General features: G+C 40.0%; 1 protein-coding gene across 1 annotated transcript in view; it reads right to left on the reverse strand.

Annotated features, from left to right (window-relative positions):
• The window catches only part of LOC106540086 (complement component C6), a 50,171-nt gene extending 30,700 nt beyond the window's left edge, over positions 1–19,471 (reverse strand). Inside the window, exons 1-8 of the mRNA XM_087715458.1 lie at positions 19,313–19,471; positions 14,007–14,181; positions 13,401–13,557; positions 11,080–11,224; positions 7,176–7,317; positions 6,012–6,150; positions 4,077–4,277; positions 741–981 (exon numbers count right to left, since the gene is read on the reverse strand). Coding sequence (XP_087571584.1) covers positions 741–981; positions 4,077–4,277; positions 6,012–6,150; positions 7,176–7,317; positions 11,080–11,224; positions 13,401–13,557; positions 14,007–14,152 — 1,171 coding nt within the window. The 5' untranslated portion in view covers positions 14,153–14,181; positions 19,313–19,471. The remainder of the gene's footprint in view (positions 1–740; positions 982–4,076; positions 4,278–6,011; positions 6,151–7,175; positions 7,318–11,079; positions 11,225–13,400; positions 13,558–14,006; positions 14,182–19,312) is intronic.
• Positions 19,472–20,623: the final 1,152 nt, after the last annotated feature.

A 20,623-nucleotide genomic window follows, 5' to 3' on the forward strand; every position in this document is an offset into this window, starting at 1 on the left:
CTCTTCTCTCTCGTCTCTCTAGTCACTCTGACCTTCTCTCTGTACTGGGCCCATAACCTGTCGGAGTGCGTACAGTGTGACTACTATTTTGAAACAACCCAGGAGCAAAATACAGTACACAGAGATTTTGTCTTTAAACAGTTTATATACAACACACACACACACACACACACACACACACACGTTAGGCAAATACTAGGCAAGCAATCAATCTAATAGCTATATGGAGATACACAAGGAGAGAGATATACGAGGAGAGAGAGAGAGAGATGCCCTCACATGGCCTCCCTTATATATACAACTTCTTAAAGTGGCAGTAACTCTGCTGACTCATCCACATTTCATCATCTTGGTTTACAGCCTAACAGCAGCTGGTCAGCTATAATGAAATGTCTGCAAGAAAACAAGCAAGATCAGAGACCACCAAGGACCCCTCACAGATGTTATCCTTTCACATGCCTTCCATTTTTCTATGCCTTGTGTTCTCCAAAACTGGATGTGTTTTTCAGACTTTGGTTTCCTTCTCTTTTAATCCTCTCAGAATAACAGAGTTGAAAGGGACCTTAGAGGTCTTCTAGTCTAACCCCCTATTCACTAAAATGACCCATGGAAAGAAAAGGATGAATTGCAGTGCTGCACAGTGAAAGGATAAGGCAACTTTTCCATTCCCAACTTAGTTACATTACATACATACTGGCCCAGTAATAGGTCCCCATCTTCTTTTGCTAAGGATCATATACCTGAATTTCTCAGCTCTTCAGCGCTGTACTGATAAAGGAGGTCATATCTGCCTCCCAGTGACCCAGAGGAATAGTAATGTGTGCCAAAATCATCAAATATCCGGCTGTAAAGGGGATAGTTGTACTCCAGGGGCAAGCTATTAAGTGCCTCTAAGAACACCTTAGATGGCTGCAAGCCTGATTCCTTCATGGTGAAGTTGGATACCGCTATGACTTTATGGATCCTAATAAATCTGGACTCCTAAAAATGAAGAAGAGAAAACGTGGATTTCGGTTGATAATTAAAATGTCTTTTCCTAGATCCATGATATGCAATGATCAGTAATGATTATGGTTTTATCAAACCAAAATTAGAATCTGTTTATCACCTGTTACAGCCAACTAAATAAATAGCCTCACCCATATTTTCTTAAATGAATTTGTTAATGAGAAACTTTAAGTCAGCAATTTGTATCTAGGTAGCACATAGTCCTGGATCCATTTCTGTGGCCCCTAAATGCATGTGCACATGCACACCTGCGCGCCTGCACACAAACCAGGGGTGGTAGTCACTTACCTTCCCTACAGGTTTGAAAAAGGGGGCGTGTGCTTTTGGTGAAAAAAGGGCCTAAATGGGATGCCGTAGAGCCGGGGCATGTGGGTGGGGCCAGCTGCGATTTCTGCTACTAATTCAGGCGAACCAGTCTGAACCGATAGAATACTATCTCTGATACAAATATATGTACACGCTATGTCTGGGGAAATACAATATATTTCTTTTATTTGTTCAATTAAGTTCTAAAACAGATACATCAGGATGGCATCATGGGCTATCATGTTTTAAGCTATCCTGAAAATCCCCAGAAACCAAAAAAAGATCTTTACATATTAGCTGTAATTCGACCTGGGACATCATTGCTATACTACTTGAAGCCTTTCGGTATGAAATACAATAAATAAATAAAATGGCACTCCAAGCTAGAGAAAAATTATCAGCTCCCTTTTAAATTCTCTGCTTCGTTGAATGGTAGATTTTAATCTTTTTCTTTTAAATCCTAAAGTTTTAAATAATATTTGTTCTTGGACATCCAGTCCTCTCATATAACTTGCATAGGTTTTATTAATACTTATTCAATTTGTAATTCTTAGCCACTCTCCTGCATGAAATATGGATGTTATTATTGTTGTTAATAACCTCTGCAGTAATAAAAGCAGTTCTCATAATTGAAAAGGGTATTAGAACTCATGCTTGCATTTGACTTCCTTGGAAAAAGGAATATAGTCTTTGAATGGAACAAATGCCATTAAGCATATTTGTTTAAAATAAACATTCTGGAAAGGAATATGAATATGCTTTTAGTCACTGAGGATTCATACTGCATTTGCACATACATAAATATTAAGGGCAAAGGAAGAAATGCTGCACCATGTCCAGCATGGAGAGACTTTATGGGAAGGAAGACGAAAATTTTAATCAAAGGATTCTATCAAGCCCCTTCATTTCAAATGAGGCATCTATATACACGTTGTCCTTGACTTACAACCACAATTGAGCCCCAATTTTATGTTGTTAAGCAAGACAGTTGTTAAGTGAATTTTGGCCCATTTTATGACGTTTCTTGCCATAGTTGCTAAACGAACCTCCCTGAGATAACAATACAGATAGACCTCAACTCACAACTACAGTTGAGTCCAAGATTTCTGTTGCTAAGCAGGGCAGTTGTTATGTGAGTTTTTCGCCATTTTATAACCTTTCTTGCCCTAGTTGTTAAATGAATCACTGCAGTTGTTAAGTTAATGACATGGTTGTGAAGTGAATCTGTCTTCCTCCTTGACTTTGCTTGTCAGAAGATCGCAAAAGGTGATCACACACGACCCTGGGACACTGCAACTGTCATAACTATGGGTCAGTTGCCAACAGGGATGGGTTCCTGCCAGTTCTAATCTCTTCTATAGAAGAGGTTCCACAAATCTACAGTGCCGTTTAGAACTAGTTCCAGCTACCTCCCCCCCCCCCCGCCCGTCCGCACATCTTCAAGATGAAGAGCGAGAGGAGGAATTCTGGGAGTTGAAGTCCACAAGTCTTAAAGCTGTCAAGTTTGAACACCCCTGGGTTTTTTTTTCTAAAGGGTTAGGGGTGCAAGGGTCTTGTAACTTGACAGCTTTAAGACTTGCGTGCTTCAAATGCCAGAGTTTCTGAGCCAACATTTTGGTTGCTAAGCAAGAGCGTTGTTAAGTGAGTTTCACCACATTTTACAATGTTGGCCATGCCCACCAGTCACATGACTGCCAAGCCACTCCCACCCGGTCACATAGCTGGCAAGCCACTTCACCCAGTCACATGCCCGGCAAGCCCCTCCCACAAAGCAGGCCACACCTACAGAAGAGGTTCTAAAAAAAATTGAAACCCACCACTGGTTGCCAAGCATCCGTATTTTAATCACATGACCATGGGGATGCTGCAAAATGGAGCAAAAGTCACTTAATAATTGTCTTGCTTAGCAACAGAAATTTTGGGTTCAATTGTGGTGGCAATTTGAAGACTACCTGTATACAGGTGCCTCATTTGAAAGTCATAAGTCGAGGACCTTCTGCATCTTGCTTCACCAAAGGCACTGCTTCTGATTTGGATAAGTTCTTTGTGGATAATTTTTTTCCTGCAGTTTTCCAGGAAACACATGGGGCAGTCATTTTTGGCCACACAACTACCGACTCATATCCCGATTTCAGGACAATTGCATCTTTAAATTTTACGAGTGCTGTCTTTTTCCACTGAAATGTCTGTCAAAGGTGTCAAACTGGTGGCCCGTAGGCCGGATGCATCACGCGCCAGCCACGCTCACCCCGGTTCCACAAAGGCAAAAATGTCATGATACATCACATGACATCAGTGTGAGACGGTGAGTTTGATACACGTGCTATATGATGATCAGCCTCTAATGGGCATTGGGAATCACTGTACAAAAGGAGATGTGTTTTATTTGGCTACGAATCCAAAGAGGTCCTGCATTTGAGAAGCCAGATGCCGTCCACTAGAAAACAGAAACATTTCTCCTTTTGAAACAGTTTACATTCATTTTTAAAGCAGAAATGAATAACTTGGGCAAGAAAAATAATGGTTCTTCTCCCCCGCACCTTGCCACGTGAACTCAACAGCCTTTTTTTTGCAATTTAAAAACAATGGGCATTGAAATTTCAGGCATGCAATAACATTTGCCACTCACGCCCAGTGCAGAAGGCAATTCAATACAGAAATGTTTTCTGTGTGAGCAGGCTAACGAACAAGTGACTTTTCCTGGTCTCCCATTTATCAGCTTCTGCAGATGGAGTCGAAAGCTAGAATGCAAACAGCGGTACCTTTTTCTTTGAAGCTTGTATTGCTTCCTTGAAGGAGTAAGAGGATGTGACACGGATTTTTGTCTTCTTGGAGAACAGGACTCGGATCCCAGATCGTCTTTTGCCTGAGCTAGTGGAAGAGCCACTATCAGAAGTATGGCTTTCAAAGGGAATTAAATCATTGTAGTATTCCGAAGCCACCTCATCTTCTTCATTCACTACCTATGGAGAGATGTAATTGCAGAAACCTGGTTAAGGGGCAATGACTAAAGTGGATACTAGTCCCCATATCTGGAATTTCTAATTCCCACAACTGATTTTTTTTTAAAGTGTCTTTTGTGGAGAACTTTAGCTTTGGTCTTAAGGAAGAGGTGAGAAATGTGGGATGGTTAGAACATAGAATAACAGAGTTGGACGGGACCTTGGAGGTCATCTAGTCCAAGCCACTGCTCAAGCAGGATACCATTTCATACAAATGGCTGTCCAGCTACTTCTTGAAAGCCTCCAGCGATGGGACACCCACAGTATCTGAAGGGAAGCCATTCAGATGTTGAAGGTTGCCCAACTCTGAGAAATTATGAAGTGTGAGGAGACACAAGAACAGCTCCATCTTGACCTTTTTGTCCTTGAAAAGAGCAGTGATGGATTTTGACCGACCACAACAATAATTTAGCAATAAACATAATTGTCAGTTTCTTGATCTGGCCTCCTTCAAAGAGCTGACACTTTTCATTACCTGCTTGCCTACATACCGCTCAAGCTGTGGTTGAGCCTGGCATGACTGTAACCTCCTTTCTCTAGTTCCATTTTCTTTTCCTCCTTGTGGACAACCCATTCCTTTTTCCCCCCATTCTGTTTCCCAGAGGCTCCCAGTACAAGGGCAGATCTCTCTTGTTGAATGTCCCTCACCCATGATTTCTGAAGGTAGGTGGAGCCACACAAAGTAAGATGGAGAGCTATCATCCTAAGGTTTGGAAGTTGCCTGTAGCTGTTTGGATGGACACAGAAGAGCAAGAGAGAAAGAGAGAGAAGACTTTGACTTCTTGGGCAAGAATTTGCTCTTCTTAATTTAGTAACAGATAAAATATATCTGAAAATGCCACCTGAGTTTGCTAGGTTTATGTGCTTGATGCAAATTAAAAACAAGAAGAGTTTCCATGGCACTGTCACAGTTACTCTTTTGACTAGGTCCTACAGACTCTCCTTGACTCTTTTGACCAGATCCTGCAGAGCCTCCTAGGACTCATATTGTAAAGCATTTGTGTCTGTGTGTGTGTGTGTGTGTGTGTGTGTGTGTGTGTGGTATTTGTGCTGATAAATAAATAAAGGGAGACTAGTATAGATCTATTTCAAGCTATTTAGCTCTTATCAGCTAGCCATACCCTTACTGGGATTCAAACCTGTGCTGTATTGCATCTTAGGCAAACGTCTTAGCCATTGAGCCACAGGTCTCCCCCTTATCAGCTGAAGCCAGGGAAGAAGGTATATATTTAGAGTCACAACCCCTGGTAAGCCCCAATTATGGGAGGAAGCTAACTGCTTCCATCATCTGTCAATCGGCTCGTCACAAGAGTCCATCACGACAGAAACCCAATATTTTTACTGTTGCCTTTGTTATATTTGTGTGGTATTTGTGCTGATAAATAAATAAAGGGTATTTAGTATAGATCTAGTATAGATCTATTTCAAGCTATTTAGCTCTCATCAGCTAGCCATACCCTTACTGGGATTCGAACCTGTGCTGTATTGCATCTTAGGCAAACGTCTTAGCCATTGAGCCACAGGTCTCCTCCTTATCAGCTGAAGCCAGGGAAGAAGGTGTATATTTAGAGTCACAACCCCTGGTAAGCCCCAATTATGGGAGGAAGCTAACTGCTTCCATCATCTGTCAATCGGCAATATATATATATAAGTCCATGATTACAGCCAACATGCTTAATATCTTTGGATACTTACCTGGAAGAAAACAGACTCTATGTTTGCAGGAAGACGATATGTTTTCCTCAAATCACTGGTCTTCACAAGTCTACAGTTGCCTCCATTAAAAGAATTATGGAGAACATTACCTCGACGTGTTCCTGCCAGAATATGATATCTAAGGGAAAACAATAGAAATTTTGCATCCGGTCATGGGAAGCACCCTGGATTTGTTCCTTAATTATTCATAGTAGGGGAGGGATTTCTGCTCAAGCTGGTGTTTTACTGAAGAATTAAAAAAAACCCACATCCTTATATGGTAACAGAGCAAACAGGCCGAAAGCCAATTCATTAAATTCATCAATAACTTATATGATTACTGGTGACATGCAGATACTTGGATTACAACTCCTATCATACCTAACCATACTTGCCCCATTGTCCAAGGCTGATGGGAGCTGTAGTCCAAAGGGCATCAAGTTTGATAAAACTAGACTAAAGGTAAAGGTAAGGATCCCCTTGCACATATGTACTCGTTGTTCCCTACTCTAGGGGGCGGTGTTCATCTCCATTTCAAAGCCAAAGAACCAGCGCTGTCCGAAGACATCTCAGTGGTCATGTGGCCAGCTTGACTAAATGCCGAAGGCACATGGAACACTGTTACCTTCTCACCAAAGGTAGTTCCTATTTTTCTACTTGCATTTTTACATGCTTTCGAACTGCTAGGTTGGCAGAAGCTGGAACAAGCAATGGGAGCTCACTCAATGCTAGGGATTCGAACAGTCAAACTGCCAATCTTTCTGATCAACAAACTCAGTGTCTTAGTCACTGAGCCACTGCGTCCCTATAAAAAAGAAAGCTAGACTAGATCCTCCTTTTTGCCATGTTCTTATCTGTCTAAGTTCTTTCCTAATTGTCTGTCTGCGATCACTCTTCTTCCGTTCTCAGATAACTGGTTCTAAATGAAATTGAGCATCTTAATGTATAACTATGGAATAAATTGTAACATTTGCAGCCGTGTATGGATATGGAGGAACCCCACATGATTTGCAAGATCAGGAAAGCATGGAGCCGTATAATGAAGGGTCTTCATTTAAACTACGTAGTTGTGTTTCCTTTTCTTTTTCATAGCTTATGCCTTTAATTCCTTTGAATTATTGCTTCTTATTCCTCTTTTTCTTGAGCACTTCAAGCATGGCTTACCCGTAGCCCATTAGGTCCACACCAGGAATGCTCTCATGTTTTCTTGCACACACGGGTCGCACACGTGGACAGTTCCTTTCATCTGAATTGTCCTCACAATCATTTTCTCCATTGCACTTTAACTTCTGGCTAATGCAGCGACCTTTTGACAACAGAAGAAGGAAGAGGAGGAAGAGGAGGAGGAGGAGGAGCAGGAGCAGGAGGAGAAGGAGGAGGAGGAGGAGGGGAAGGGGAAGAGGAAGAGGAAGAGGAAGAAGAAGAAGAAGAAGAAGAAGAAGAAGAAGAAGAAGAAGAAGAAGAAGAAGAAGAAGAAGAAGAAGAAGAAGGAATTAAAAGCCATATTTTTTTCAAGAAAATCAGACAAACGACTCTATAAGCAATGAATGCTTCCACAAAGGCTCACATTATTATACAGGTGCCTCCATTAAAAGAATTCTGCATATGTAGCCTTTTTGTTATTATTGGTTAGATTCAGAGATCGAGTAAAATTGGGATAACTCCACAACTATCACTGAAAATACATAGAATGTTTGTGGGGGGTAGGGTGCCACAAAAACACATCATACTTCATGGGAAGAGACCCAAAATTTAACAAGAATGTCGAAGAATACTCTATTGCCCTCAACTATGACTAATAAAAGTTTCTTCTCTATTGAAAGCTTCTCTATATCTGGAGGGCTTCCTACTTCTTCCAGACTCCAGCCTGAGGTAGCTGTGCCCAGACATTCTGGCTTAGCAGCATATGTAGGATACAGGGTCTTCCAAGCCACCAAAACTGATACATGATGTTAATGTACTAAGCAACATTTTTAAATTGCAGAGATGGCTTCTGATAGATGATTAGATGATAGATGAATAACAATGATATTGTTATTACTATTAATTATTATTGTTGTTACTATTTACACTTAGTCTATAAGATACTTCTGACTGGATCTGATAAAATTATGGTGACATGGTAAGATATTACCATATACGTATGTGCTGATCCAAATAATGAGACTTTTTGTAATTGATAAGTTGAGATTCTCTCCATTTCTATGGAATTGTGCCTTAAATACTTTTCCAGACCTATAGATATATAAATGTACCAACTAGCACATTATTCCTTTCATTTTCACCATTCACTCCAGCTATATTTGAAAATCTTTACATTTATTTTTTCTAGTTCTTTCCATTGAACCTTCTGTATCCAGCAACTGCTGTTTGTAAGTTGTAATTCTTAGTAAAGTCCAGTGGTGGGTTTCAAAAATTGTTGGAACCTACTCTGTGGGTGTGGCCTCCTTTGTGGGAGTGGCTTGCCACCCATGTAACCGGATGGGAGTGGCTTGCTGCCCATGTGACCGGATATGAAATTATGAATTAGTACTTAAGTCAGTCCAAGTAGCTATTCAGAAGTTAGTGGTTAGAAGCAATTGGAAAACAAGATATGGAATTAAAACCAGAAATATTTTGTTGGCTATTTGAAAGGGAGTATAATATATATTTAATTTTACACATGTTAGCAGCTGCTGGAATTGTGTTTGCACAACAGTGGAAAAACAGATATGTAAATGAATAAATATTACAATGTGCAGGAATAAATAAATTGACAATTAAAATCAAGAAGGCTTTGAATACTTTTTCACATGGGATTGGTTTTAGCAATTGCCAACTAACGGAAACAGAAATTAGAAATCCAAAAATATGAAAGAAAACACCAATTATGTAAGGAAAGGTCCCTAAAATGTATAAGGAAATATTACTAGATCATTATTAATGCGTAGATAACTGCGGGACATTACACACCCACCAGTGGTGGATTTCAAAAATTTTTGGAACCTCTTCTGTTGGTGTGGCCTGCTTTCTGGGTCCACTGGTGGAACCTCTTCTAACTGGTTCGGTAGATTTGACGAACCGGTTCTACCGAATAGGTGCGAACTGGTAGGAACCCACCTCTGTAACAGTCCAACAAATCACTATGGTTAGTAGTTCCAAATACTCTGAATAATCCTATTGTAGCCGCATATTAAATGTTCAACAGTCTTCTCTTGTTCTTTGCATAACCAGCATTTACTTTCTTGACAGGTTTTCTGATTCAGTTTTCATTATATTTTTTCACCACAATTGTTGTTGAACTGCTAACATAAGGTCTTTCATTTTCTTGAATGTGTCTTTTAAAATAAACTACACTTTTATTATCTTTTTAAAAAGCGTATTATTTGTATTGATATTATTTGTCTTTTCAATGCATCAAAATCATAAAAAGAATACAATCACCAGCCATCGATCAAGGAGCTACAGTAACAAGTCTAGAAGCAGTGGGAGGAGCTAGGCCTAAGGTTAAACAGGCCATACAGGAAGCTCTAAAAAAGCTTCAGCCAACCAAAGATGACAACTAAGATCTTAACATGGAATGTCAATGGATTGAATTCTCCACAGAAGAGAAAGAAAATACTTCACTATCTCAAACAGTTTAAGAATGACATAATTTGTTTGCAAGAAACTCATATCAAATCAACTGATCAAAAATATCTGATTAACTCAAAACTTGGTCAACATTTTGTAGCTTCTGCTATGGAAAAGAAGAATGGTATAGTTGTATACTTAAGAAAAGACATGAAAGCTGAATTAATTGAAGCAGATCTCTTCGGAAGATATATCGCGTTAGACCTAATCCTAGAAGGGAAAAAGACATTACTTTTGGGAATTTATGCTCCTAATCAACAGCAAGATAGATTCTATAGAAATCTTCATGCCAAATTAGTACAGTGGGATTATAGGTCCTGTATACTATTGGGTGATTGGAATGGTGTGATAGACACTAAGAGAGATAAAAAGACTTCTCGCCCAAATACTAAACTAGTTCAAAAGTTTTTTACCTGCCAAAAGGTTAAGGCATTTTGGATAAAAATATGGTGGATTATGCAAAATATCTTTAAAATAAGGATAAAGTTTACTCCTCAGTTATTCTTACTAGGTATATGTACTGACTTTACAGTAGTAGAGGCTAACTTGATTCTGCACCTAATAATGGCAGCAAGACTGTTGGTGGCGCAATACTGGAAGAAGGAAGACTTGCCTACAATTCAAGAATGGACATTGAAAGTTACAAACTTAGCCGAGATGGCTAAAATATTGGCATATCTTAAAGATAATTCAAATGAGAGATATAAACGAGACTGGAAAAAATGGATTGACTATATACAAAATAAATACGGGACCAAAAAATTCCAGTTAGCCTATGCTTAAGATCAGAAATGATTTAAATTGTTTAAAGTTAGTTCAGCAAGAAGAAGCTAAGGTCAATGTAGAATGTCATTAATTTCTTTATTTCTTTTTTTTCAATAGATTTTAGACTGTGTTTGTTAAAAATCCATACCGTGTGCGGGTTCTTGGAAGTCGGGGGGAGGAAGGAGGAGGGGGTTGGGGGGGAGGGTGGAGGGAGGGAGGGGTATACATTAGGTTAGACAAGAATTTGGTGGTAAACTAGAACTATTTTGACACACACAAAAAATTGTACTCCGATGTCTTACTGATTGAGGAATGATGAAATGTTTGTTTTAAAAGAAAATAAAACTTTTGAACTAAAAAAAAAAAAAGAAACTCTTTGGGAGGGAAAAGGAGTCCTGCTAAGCTCAGAATCTTTTTATTTGCTGCTATTAAATCTCTCAGAGCAGCTTTACATACTGTTTATCTTGATGGTAACTATTATCCTATCAGCCCGAATCATTCTTCAGAATGCACTTAAAATTATGAAAGAGTTCCTGAGAGTTGTTTCACTAGTTTGTGACATTCAGGCGGGGAGAAGGGGGTGGGGGTCGGTGTCAGACTTTGTTTTGTTGATAAAACAGTATTTTCTCACTTGGCAATAAAACTGTTCATGGGGGAAAAAAATCATAAAAGGAATAGACTATCGAGTTACCGTTTTCACAATGGAATTTGTTGCCACAGTTTGTTTCCTCCATGTTGCAAAGTTTTGTGGGAAAACACGGCCGTGACTCCACCAAAGGTTCATTGCATGGTTGACCTTTAAACTGAGCTAGTTGAGTAAAGGATCTGGTACGAAACTGAAAAACAGAAGAATAATAAATAAGTGAGGCATAGAGTGTTTTCTCCAAGTACTTTTACAGAAGGAAATGAAGCAGTTGATAGCAACATACACCTTGGCTGACCTCAAAATAAATAAATCATTGGACTTGATTAGTACTTGGATAAAAGGTCATGGGGGCACCTAACTTTAGCTAGTTAAGGAGCTTATAGTCATGAACTGCTCTGACCATCCCATCTTTCCTGGAAACCAAAATGTTAGTTCAGATGATGGTGATTTGGAAAGGTGATTGGGAAGGAAGAAGGAACTAGACCCGATGTCTGTTTGAGAAGTAGCCATCTCAGATCTCAGATGGCTACATGTCAAATAGACATTTGGTCTATGTTCCTCTTCCTTCCCAAACCCATCTGCAAAATCTGAGTATTTCATTGGGAAAATAGATTACTTGCTGTTCTGGATTGGATGATGGAGATAACTAGGGTTATTTACATTTTGGGGATGAGAATAAAATAGTTCCTTGTGCCCAGTCCACATCTGCAACCAGTTAATTCCTAGTTCCTAAGATAATGGGTACTTGCAAGACTGAACTGGATCAAGAAAACACAACAATGGCCCTACTAGCAGCATCTGTTCATCTCTTACAGGAGTGTCAAACTGGCAGCCCATAGGCAAGATGCAGCACATGCAGGCCATGCCCATCCCAGCTCTGCAAATGGGAAAAACATCGCAAAATGCCACGTGACGGCAATATGACGTGGCGAGTTTGACACCCGTGCTCTATTGGATCTACCACTGTTAACTTTGGAGAGTCTGTTGGTTAATATTTGCACTATGTTCTTATCTATGAAATTAGCAGTCACTTTCAAGTGTATATTGTTACCTGAATTACCTAACCAATTTCATTGTATTTATTTTGTACAATGACAATAAATGTTATACTACTACTAATGTAAATAAAGAGTAATGGGAACAATACTCCTTTGAGATTTCTTTAATTGTCTGAGGAAGCCCTCTTCAGAGTTTTGGGAGCTCTTGGGAGATGGTCTTGCAAAACATTCCTGACATTGTGGTCTTGAAATGAGTTGGGCATTTGCTTGCCAAGTAGCCTACAAACCAACTCCTAGTCAACAAATACTGAAACTATCTTTATCGAAGTTGAATAAAATGACAGAATATTGCAAATCTGATTGGGCTATACTCCCTTCTTCTCCTCCTTCTTACACTCCACTGAATTCGGAAGGCCTCTGCCTGAACTTCAAATGTTATCTCACTCTTCTGAACTTAATATTGAGCTCCTTTGGCCTAAGCAATGATTCCTGCGTATCTCCCTCAGGGGTGGGATCTTACCGGTTCAACAACTGGTTCGCTGAGCACGTGCTTTGCATGTGCTTGCTCGCTTTGCTTGCTGTGCAGTTTAGAGAAGACTTACCGTCCAGATAACTGCTTGGAAAGGGGAAACAGCTAAGGTGCAGCAATCCACTCTGCCACATGACTCAGCTGAGAAGATAAAGGTAGGTAAAGCACAGGGCCAGGTGGGTGGGCCCACTTGCTCATGATCTTCTGAGCTAGCGGTTCACCCGAACCGGAGGTGGGTTCCTATCAGTTTGCACCTATTCAGTAGAACCAGTTCGTCAAATCTACCAAACCGGTTAGAAGAGGTTCCACCAGTGGACCCGGAAAGCAGGTCACACCTACACAAGAGGTTCCAAAATTTTTTGAAACCCACCACTGGTCCTTGGATATTATTATTCTACACTATCATGCTCATATTTATAAAACTCAGTGCCTCTGTGAAAGGTAAGGATGACTACTGCATTTGTGGTGCAATCAGAACATTGCGTGTGTTGAAGTTGTTTTAACGCAAACCAAAGATGCCTTTTAAAAAACAAGTTTACATCATATTCTTATGCATTCCAGTGCTGTGTGTGAGGTAATTTAAGGTGGTTCTGACAAGTGTCGTCAGCATCTTCATATCCGGTCACATGGGCGGCAAGCCACTCCCATCTGGTCACATGGGCGGCAAACCACTCCCACAAAGGAGGCTACACCCACAGAGTAGGTTCGAACAATTTTTGAAACCCACCACTGACCCGAACCAATTCAAACTGATAGAATCCCATCCCTGATCTCCCTCAAGATCAACCTCCTTACTCTCTACATCTATCTATATCTTTTCCAACTTAGATTTTACTTACTTGTTTTTTAACACACGGATCACATTCTGACCAGGAACCAAAATCTCCAAGCCGGCAGTTGATTGGACATGCCTGCTGGTTACAGGCTCTGGATTCCTGGGTGGTGCAAATTTGTGCACAGAAGTTTTTTTGGTAATAATCATCCACTTTGATTTGCCTAGAATTTAAAAAAAAAAAAGCTTTGTTGTGACCAGAAGGATCTGTTAAACCAAGGAAATTAAGATCCATGGAATGTACATGCCGAAAAGGACAAAGCATGGCTACATTTTAGGGTGCAGTTAGATGGTCCAGAGCTTCAAAGCAGTGAAAGCATTTGATGTTTAATATTTACTAGGTGCAGTTTGACAAGATTCTGGCTATAGATGTGAAACAATAAATAATTGAGCTTTGAAGAATCACCTATGTTTTGGGTTTGGGAACTTAACAACAGGCTTCTCCTTGGGTGTGCCTTATTGCAACACCCATCATTCCCAACTGAAAAAAAGGAGCTTTGATCCAACTTTGAAGGCAACCAACTAGGGAAGAATCAGAGGCCTTTTATATCCTTTTAAGATGATTGAATGATAATAATGTATCAGTTCTGTGATCACCATATTTCCCACTTACCTATATCTATTTTGAGTCCCATAATTACAAGTCCTTGAACAGCCAGACCAGGCAGTCCAGGGATAATGGTCGCAGTAGCACCCTTCGCTCTTCTCAATTGCAGCCAGCAGCAAGATGACGAACAGCCAATTATATGCTTTCTTCATGACTACCAGCCTGAAGAAGTCAATGAAACCTATAAGTGCAGACAAACAAAGTGCAGTTAGAACAGTTGTGATATCTGTTTTAATACTGTGGCAGCTCAAAAACTAATGTACTGCAACATCCATTCCAAGGAGCAAGTCTAAAGCTGCGTCCAGCTGTGATAACTGTGGAATGAAATCTTAGTAAAACTGCTGACTCATTGAGCACAGGCATCAGGACAACCCAAAGCACTGAAAGCATTTTTAGCCGCAAAGGAGTTATCAAAGCACTCTAATTTCTGAAAGGAAACCATCAAAGGGGGACTTTAGTATTCCAGCTTCTCGGTTTAAATTCAAGTCAACCTGTACCCTGTTTCAGAGATATTTCCTTACATAAACAGAGAACCAGAATGACCACAGAGGGGCAAAAATAATTTCCTGCTAGCTTTCCCATTGAGTTTCCTTGTGGGAAGCTAAAAGGAAGCATTAGAAATGTTCCTTCCTTCCTTCCTAACTTCCTTCTTTCCTTCCTGAGGTGGTATTCAGCTGGTTCGGACTGGTTCACCTGAAGCAATAGTGGAAATAGCGGGTGAGCCTGCCCCCCGCCCCTGCCTCTATGCTGTCCTATTTAGGCAAGTTTTTAGGATGAGCGCATGTGTGAAAGGTGCATGCATGAGCAAAGTGCATGTGTGGAAGGCCAGGTGCATGTGTGTGTGCCTGCAAATTAAGTGGGCACATGCGGGGCGAACCAGTGGTAACAAAATGTAAAACCCACTGCTCCTTCTTTCCTTCCTTCCTTCCTTCCTTCCTTCCTTCCTTCCTTCCTTCCTTCCTTCCTTCCTTCCTTCCTAGCTTCCTTCTGTCCTTCCCCATTTATTTTGCTTGTTGGAAGTTCACAGGGAACAAGTCAATGGGGAAGCCAGCAGGACATTTCAAATACAAGGCGATTAGGCAGGTAAGTGGCTGCTACTGGGGAGGGGAGGGAGCAAGAGGATGCACATCAGGAATGTTATATGGGGTGCATGAGATTGCCATGTGGGTTGAGGAAGGTCTATGGGTGTGTGGTAGTTCACAGGGAGCAAGTCAATGGGGGAGCCAGCAGGACACTTCAAGGCGATTAGGCAGATAAGTGGCTGCTACTGGGGAGTGGAGGGAGCAAGGGGATGCACATCAGGAATGTTATATGGGGTGCATGAGATTGCCATGTGGGTTGGGGAGGGTCTATAGGTGTGTGGTAGGAATGCCATATGGGTTGGGGAGACCATGCAGGTGGTTGCAAATCTCAGGAATGGTGCCAAAGAAGGTTTTGTGGTTAGGGTCAGGTATGCAGGGGGACCATGTAGCTCAAGAAGGCTGAGTGTGGGTCACAGGTGTGTGTAAGAGATGCTGAGTCAGTCAAATAGGCTGCTTCCTCATCCTGGCTTCTTTCAGCAGCCCTTCAGAAGCCAGTTCCTAGGCATTCATGGCATTAACGGGAAACTTGCTTCTGTAAATCCCAACAACAAATGGCAGGAAACAGCCATTAATCATAGATAAGACTAGCTGATCAAGGCACATTTCCAAATGGAGCAGTCCAAAGTCAAGCTAAAGATTTACGATGCCAGGTCAAGGGAGAGATGAGGTTGTTGTTAGTCAACAAGCCGGGGTTGTAAATAACTAGATTCCAAGTGTCGCAATGAAGAAACCCAATTCCACACTTGCTTCTAGCAAGAGGCCAATTGTTCCTGTGGGAACTTAAACACACTCCCTGCTGTGAACAGCTGTGTTCAAACCTTGCTAGTGAATTCAGCATCTTGCTGCTTGATTGCGACTCACACACCCATGAGGCGCAGAGATCCCAGGAGGAATTGCTGGGTGGGGGAGCAAGGGAATACCTGGAGCAGAGTCAGACCCTGAGAGCATGATAGGCCTATGGGGTGGGGGTGAGGTAACAGCATGGGTTAAGAAGAATGCATGTGGGTTGCACGGGAGTATGCCAAGTGTGGAAGAGTGGATTTGGTTGGGAAGTGTGTCTGAGGGTGCATTGGGAGCACACAAAAGGAGTCACACTGGTCAGGGAAGGCATGCAGGAATGTAGCAGAGGCCAGAAGGGTACATAGGAGTTATTTCCTCTCTGTTTCTCCCTCCCATCCTTCCTTTGTTCCTTTATTCTTCCTTCCTTCCTTTCCTTCCCTTCTCTTTCTAATAGGCAGGTGAGTGAGTGCTGCTGGGTGGGTGGGGGAAGAAGTGAGGGATTGTGAGACTGGCTGGGAAACTTCATGGAATGCTGAAGAAGAAGATCACATGAACACAACAGCACACAGCTACTGTAGCCAGTAGCACTGAAGCAGACACAATGCTCCCAAAATTTATGCCCTCGGGAACCATGGGTTCTGGATTTTGGACACATTCTATTTGAAGTATCTTGGTTTAAAAAATGTTGCCGTTTCACACAGTTAAAGGACATGGCAATGAGAATTTTTAGTAGAATATATATTTGTCCTTTTGCCACATCAGTGTTGTCTATTTTTGCTTACATACCCATGTATTATATTCATGTTTGCCTAGTAGACCCATTTTCTTGCAAGCAAATTTGCCCTGTATAAAGCAAGTTAGCAAGTTTTATTTGCTAATATAACTATGCTTGTGTGCATTTTATGTTACTGTGTGCAATTTCCCAGTTATCTTTTTACTGGAGAATGGCAATACCACAGTTGAAGGAGTACAGTCTTTCAAATGATGTTTCTGTTTGCACAGATTGAATCTGAAGAGCTGAACAAGTAGCTGCTCAAGTCTCTTCCCTGTTCCACATCTTCTTAGCCATTGAGAAGGTGAATATCGGAAACACTTTCATGGACTGGAATAGATGGGAAAGTAAATGCAGATGGTAGGAGGGACAATGAGTCATATGCCACAAGGCAGAACTGATTGACAGGCTTATAGGTTTAGCTTTAATACATTAATTTATTATGTAAACAAACTGATACCATCTGAATGTCCAATGGTTTCTTTTTCCTTTTTAGGAATTAGGATATCTGGACAGACAGGATCAGGGGTAGAATCCAGCAGGTTGTGACAGATTCTGGAGGACTGGTAGTAGAAATTTTGAGTAGTTTGGAGAATCGGTAGTAGAAATTTTGAGTAGTTCGGAGAACCGGTAGTGGAAATTTTGAGTAGTTTGGAGAACTGGTAGTAGAAATTTTGAGTAGTTCGGAAAACCGGTAGTGGAAATTTTGAGTAGTTCGGAGAACCGGTAGTGGAAATTTTGAGTAGTTTGGAGAACTGGCAAGTGCCACCTCTGGCTGTCCCCAGAGTGGGGTATGAATGGAGATTTTGCAGTATCCTTCTCCTGACACCCCCACCAAGCATGTCCACCAAGCCACACCACACCCACCAAGCCACGTCCATAGAACCGGTAGGAAGAAAAATGAATTTCACCACTGGACAAGATGCTGACAAAAATTTATCCCTTTATCCATTTTTTTATATCAGAGAAGACCAGAAGGGATGGAAGAAGGAAGAGGGGTAAGGGAGGAGAGAGATTCATGACTGACAGCTTTCAGTTACAATCTCATGGATTAACTTTCCTGGAATGCATTAAGCAAATAATTTTTGGCTGTGTGATGTGGAAGAGATGTATTGCTGGAATTTTCCAGCTTCCATTTGCTTTGTTAGGAACAAAAGAAAACGGATATAGCTTGATCAAACATGGGAACTGAGGACAAGGTGAAGGATGAAGTATTTGCTTCAGAAGAAATCAAGGTTTTCTGCTTCTGCTAATGTATGTTTCACTTCTATTGTGAACCAGTGTTTAGTGCTGTTTTTGTGACTAGCACCGATTGTGAAGACAGCAATAACAACAAAAATAACACAGCGTACAAACTATTTTTCCCTTGACATACTACATTTATATAACTGGATTCCTGCCTGTGGATATATCTGCAACTTATAGCATTTTCATCCAAAATGCACAAAGAAAAGAAAAACAAGTGTGAGAAAGGAATGTGCTTCTACCTTTCAGAATTTTTAGACAGGCCCAGCATGAGAATTTTCTTAAAATGTTTCAGATATAGGCCAGCTTCTGTAAAATATGTTATTATTTTTAATTCTCTTCCCCAAAATATTAGGGAATATGAACCTCCTATTGAAAAGTTACAAACCTTTGTGATAAATGGACCTAATTCATATTTATTTATTCTAAACATAGATTAAATATCAGATAATTTATTTAACAAAATAAAACAAAGATTCATTTAAGAATAATTATTTGCAAACTTGGAATAATATAATGATAAATATCCTAAAATGAAAAATAAATTGTCTGGGCTAGGAAAAACTGTAAAGGTAATAATTACCATTTGCAAAAGCTTAATTTCTTATTTCAAATTATTCCAATAATTATTGAACAGAGGATACTAAATGAGTGACAGACATAAATAACTGACTTTAGATAACCTTTAAGAGAAAGCCAAGAATCAAGTTTAAGATTTTCCAAGACTTGAAAGCACATGATTGGCAGGCTTTTATTATTGGCTGCTGGCAATTCAAGAGGTTATTGTTTTGTTTATTGTTCATTAGATTACACAATAGATGGTGTCGCTTTATGGATAGATTGCTTGAATAAATACTTTTGGTTTGATACCAACAGGAAAAAATCCCCTAGAACTGGTCAGACTTCATTCCTTTTTAAGAAACCATCATTCCTTCACATACATCCATTAAAAAGAAAAAAAAGCATTATTATTATTATGCATTGCTTTCCAGGATCTTCAATCAGGAGAAAAAACGGATTTGAAACATCATAATAACTAAACAATTTCCAGAGGTCAAATGTGCCATACTTCTAAGTGTGTGCATCTCTGTTTGCAAGATATGTACGAGAGAGAGAGAGGGAGAGAGAAGGAGGGAGACAGAGAGAGAAAAGAGAGACAGAGAGAGACAGAGAGAGAGAAGAGAGAGAGAGACACAGAGAGAGAGAGTGACAAGAGAGACAGAGACAGAGACAGAGGGAAAGAGAGAAAGAGTTATAGTACTAGTTACAACTTTTCTCAATTTTTTCTTAGCTTTGAAATTAGTATGCCACATCTGTCTCTTATCAAACACATTCTTGGTGTTTAGGTGATACACTCTTTTAGAAGAAGCATAATAAATGCCACATATATTTTTAATCATTATACCTGTACAGATGAATGTATTAAAACTTACGTTTTGTATCTGGATAGAAGTAGAGTCTGACTATAATAATTCACCAAAGGCAGCTACTTGAAAAAGATTCAGTGCCAGCTAAAACCGCAAACCCCGAGAGCAAACTCAAAGGTTTTGTTTACAATGAATTAAACTATAACTAAGCATGTAATTCGGTAGTAGAAGGAAGTCCAACTGAAATCAATCTTCCGGAATGTAGAAGGAAGTACTTCATTTTGGAAGCCGCCCATTTTTGAAAAAAAAAAGTAATAATAATAGCTATCTGCAAAGCTTCTTATGGTTGCTACAGTGGAACTATAGAATCATCACATTGCCTCCTATTTAACTACTAACCATTTAAGACCTTCAGGATAAAATAATTTTAAGGTTTTAACTTCACTAGAGCAGGAAAATATCAACTTCATCCCATTAGTTGCAATTAGATAAATGTACAATCAATGAAATAAGTTTCTTGGTACAACTTTTTCCCAGGCATTTATATTTGTATTTTTATGCTGAGGATTATAAGAGACAGGAGACATCATAAGCATCATGATCTCACTTATCCAGTGAGGTCGTGATACAAAGGAAATCATTGTTGATTCAACCAAAGCTGGGATTCAAGCAGTGAAAAAATAGGACAGCTTGCCTCCTGGAGTCTTGAGTGGTTCATCATTGGAGATTTTCAAGCAAAAGTTGGAGAGCCATTTCTTTGGAATAGTTCAAAGATTTCTGCCCTGGGCAGGGAACTATGCTAGAAGATTGCCTATGATTCTATGATAATGGCACCAAGAGTGATTTTCCTTAAAAAAAAAAAAAACACTTCTTTTTGCTGGCTCCAGACACAGATTATTGTAGACAAAAAAACATGCAATGAAAGGAAGCCTAATGTCAAATGCCAAGGAAATCAGGAGATCCAGGCAGTTCAAATGGACATAAAGGTTTATTGCAAGGTTAAATTCTCTACAAGAATCTGATCTACTAACTGGCAAAGCAAATTGGCCACAGGAATAAGAATCATGGGAATTCAAAATGGGCTGGATTTAGATCTCCAGGCATGAATGGACTCATGACCTATGATACATTTGACCTCTCCTTCAAACTTAGTTTGATCATCTCCTACAACGAATTCACTAATAGCAATCTATGACTAATTGATGATCTTTGTTTACTGCTTATAAGTAGTCACCAGATGTTCTGGGATTAGATACATATATGTTATTATTTTGTATATAAAAAGTATGAAATGTTAATGTTCTCTGTAATGAAGTGTGTGAAAAAAATTACATGGACTGCTCCTTAATCATATTTCCATCATTTGTTCTTCATTAT

This window comes from Thamnophis sirtalis, unplaced genomic scaffold (genome assembly GCF_051295495.1).
Source record: "Thamnophis sirtalis isolate CommonGarterSnake01/CBP01778 unplaced genomic scaffold, rThaSir2_p1.2 scaffold_5, whole genome shotgun sequence".
NCBI lineage: Eukaryota > Metazoa > Chordata > Lepidosauria > Squamata > Natricidae > Thamnophis > Thamnophis sirtalis.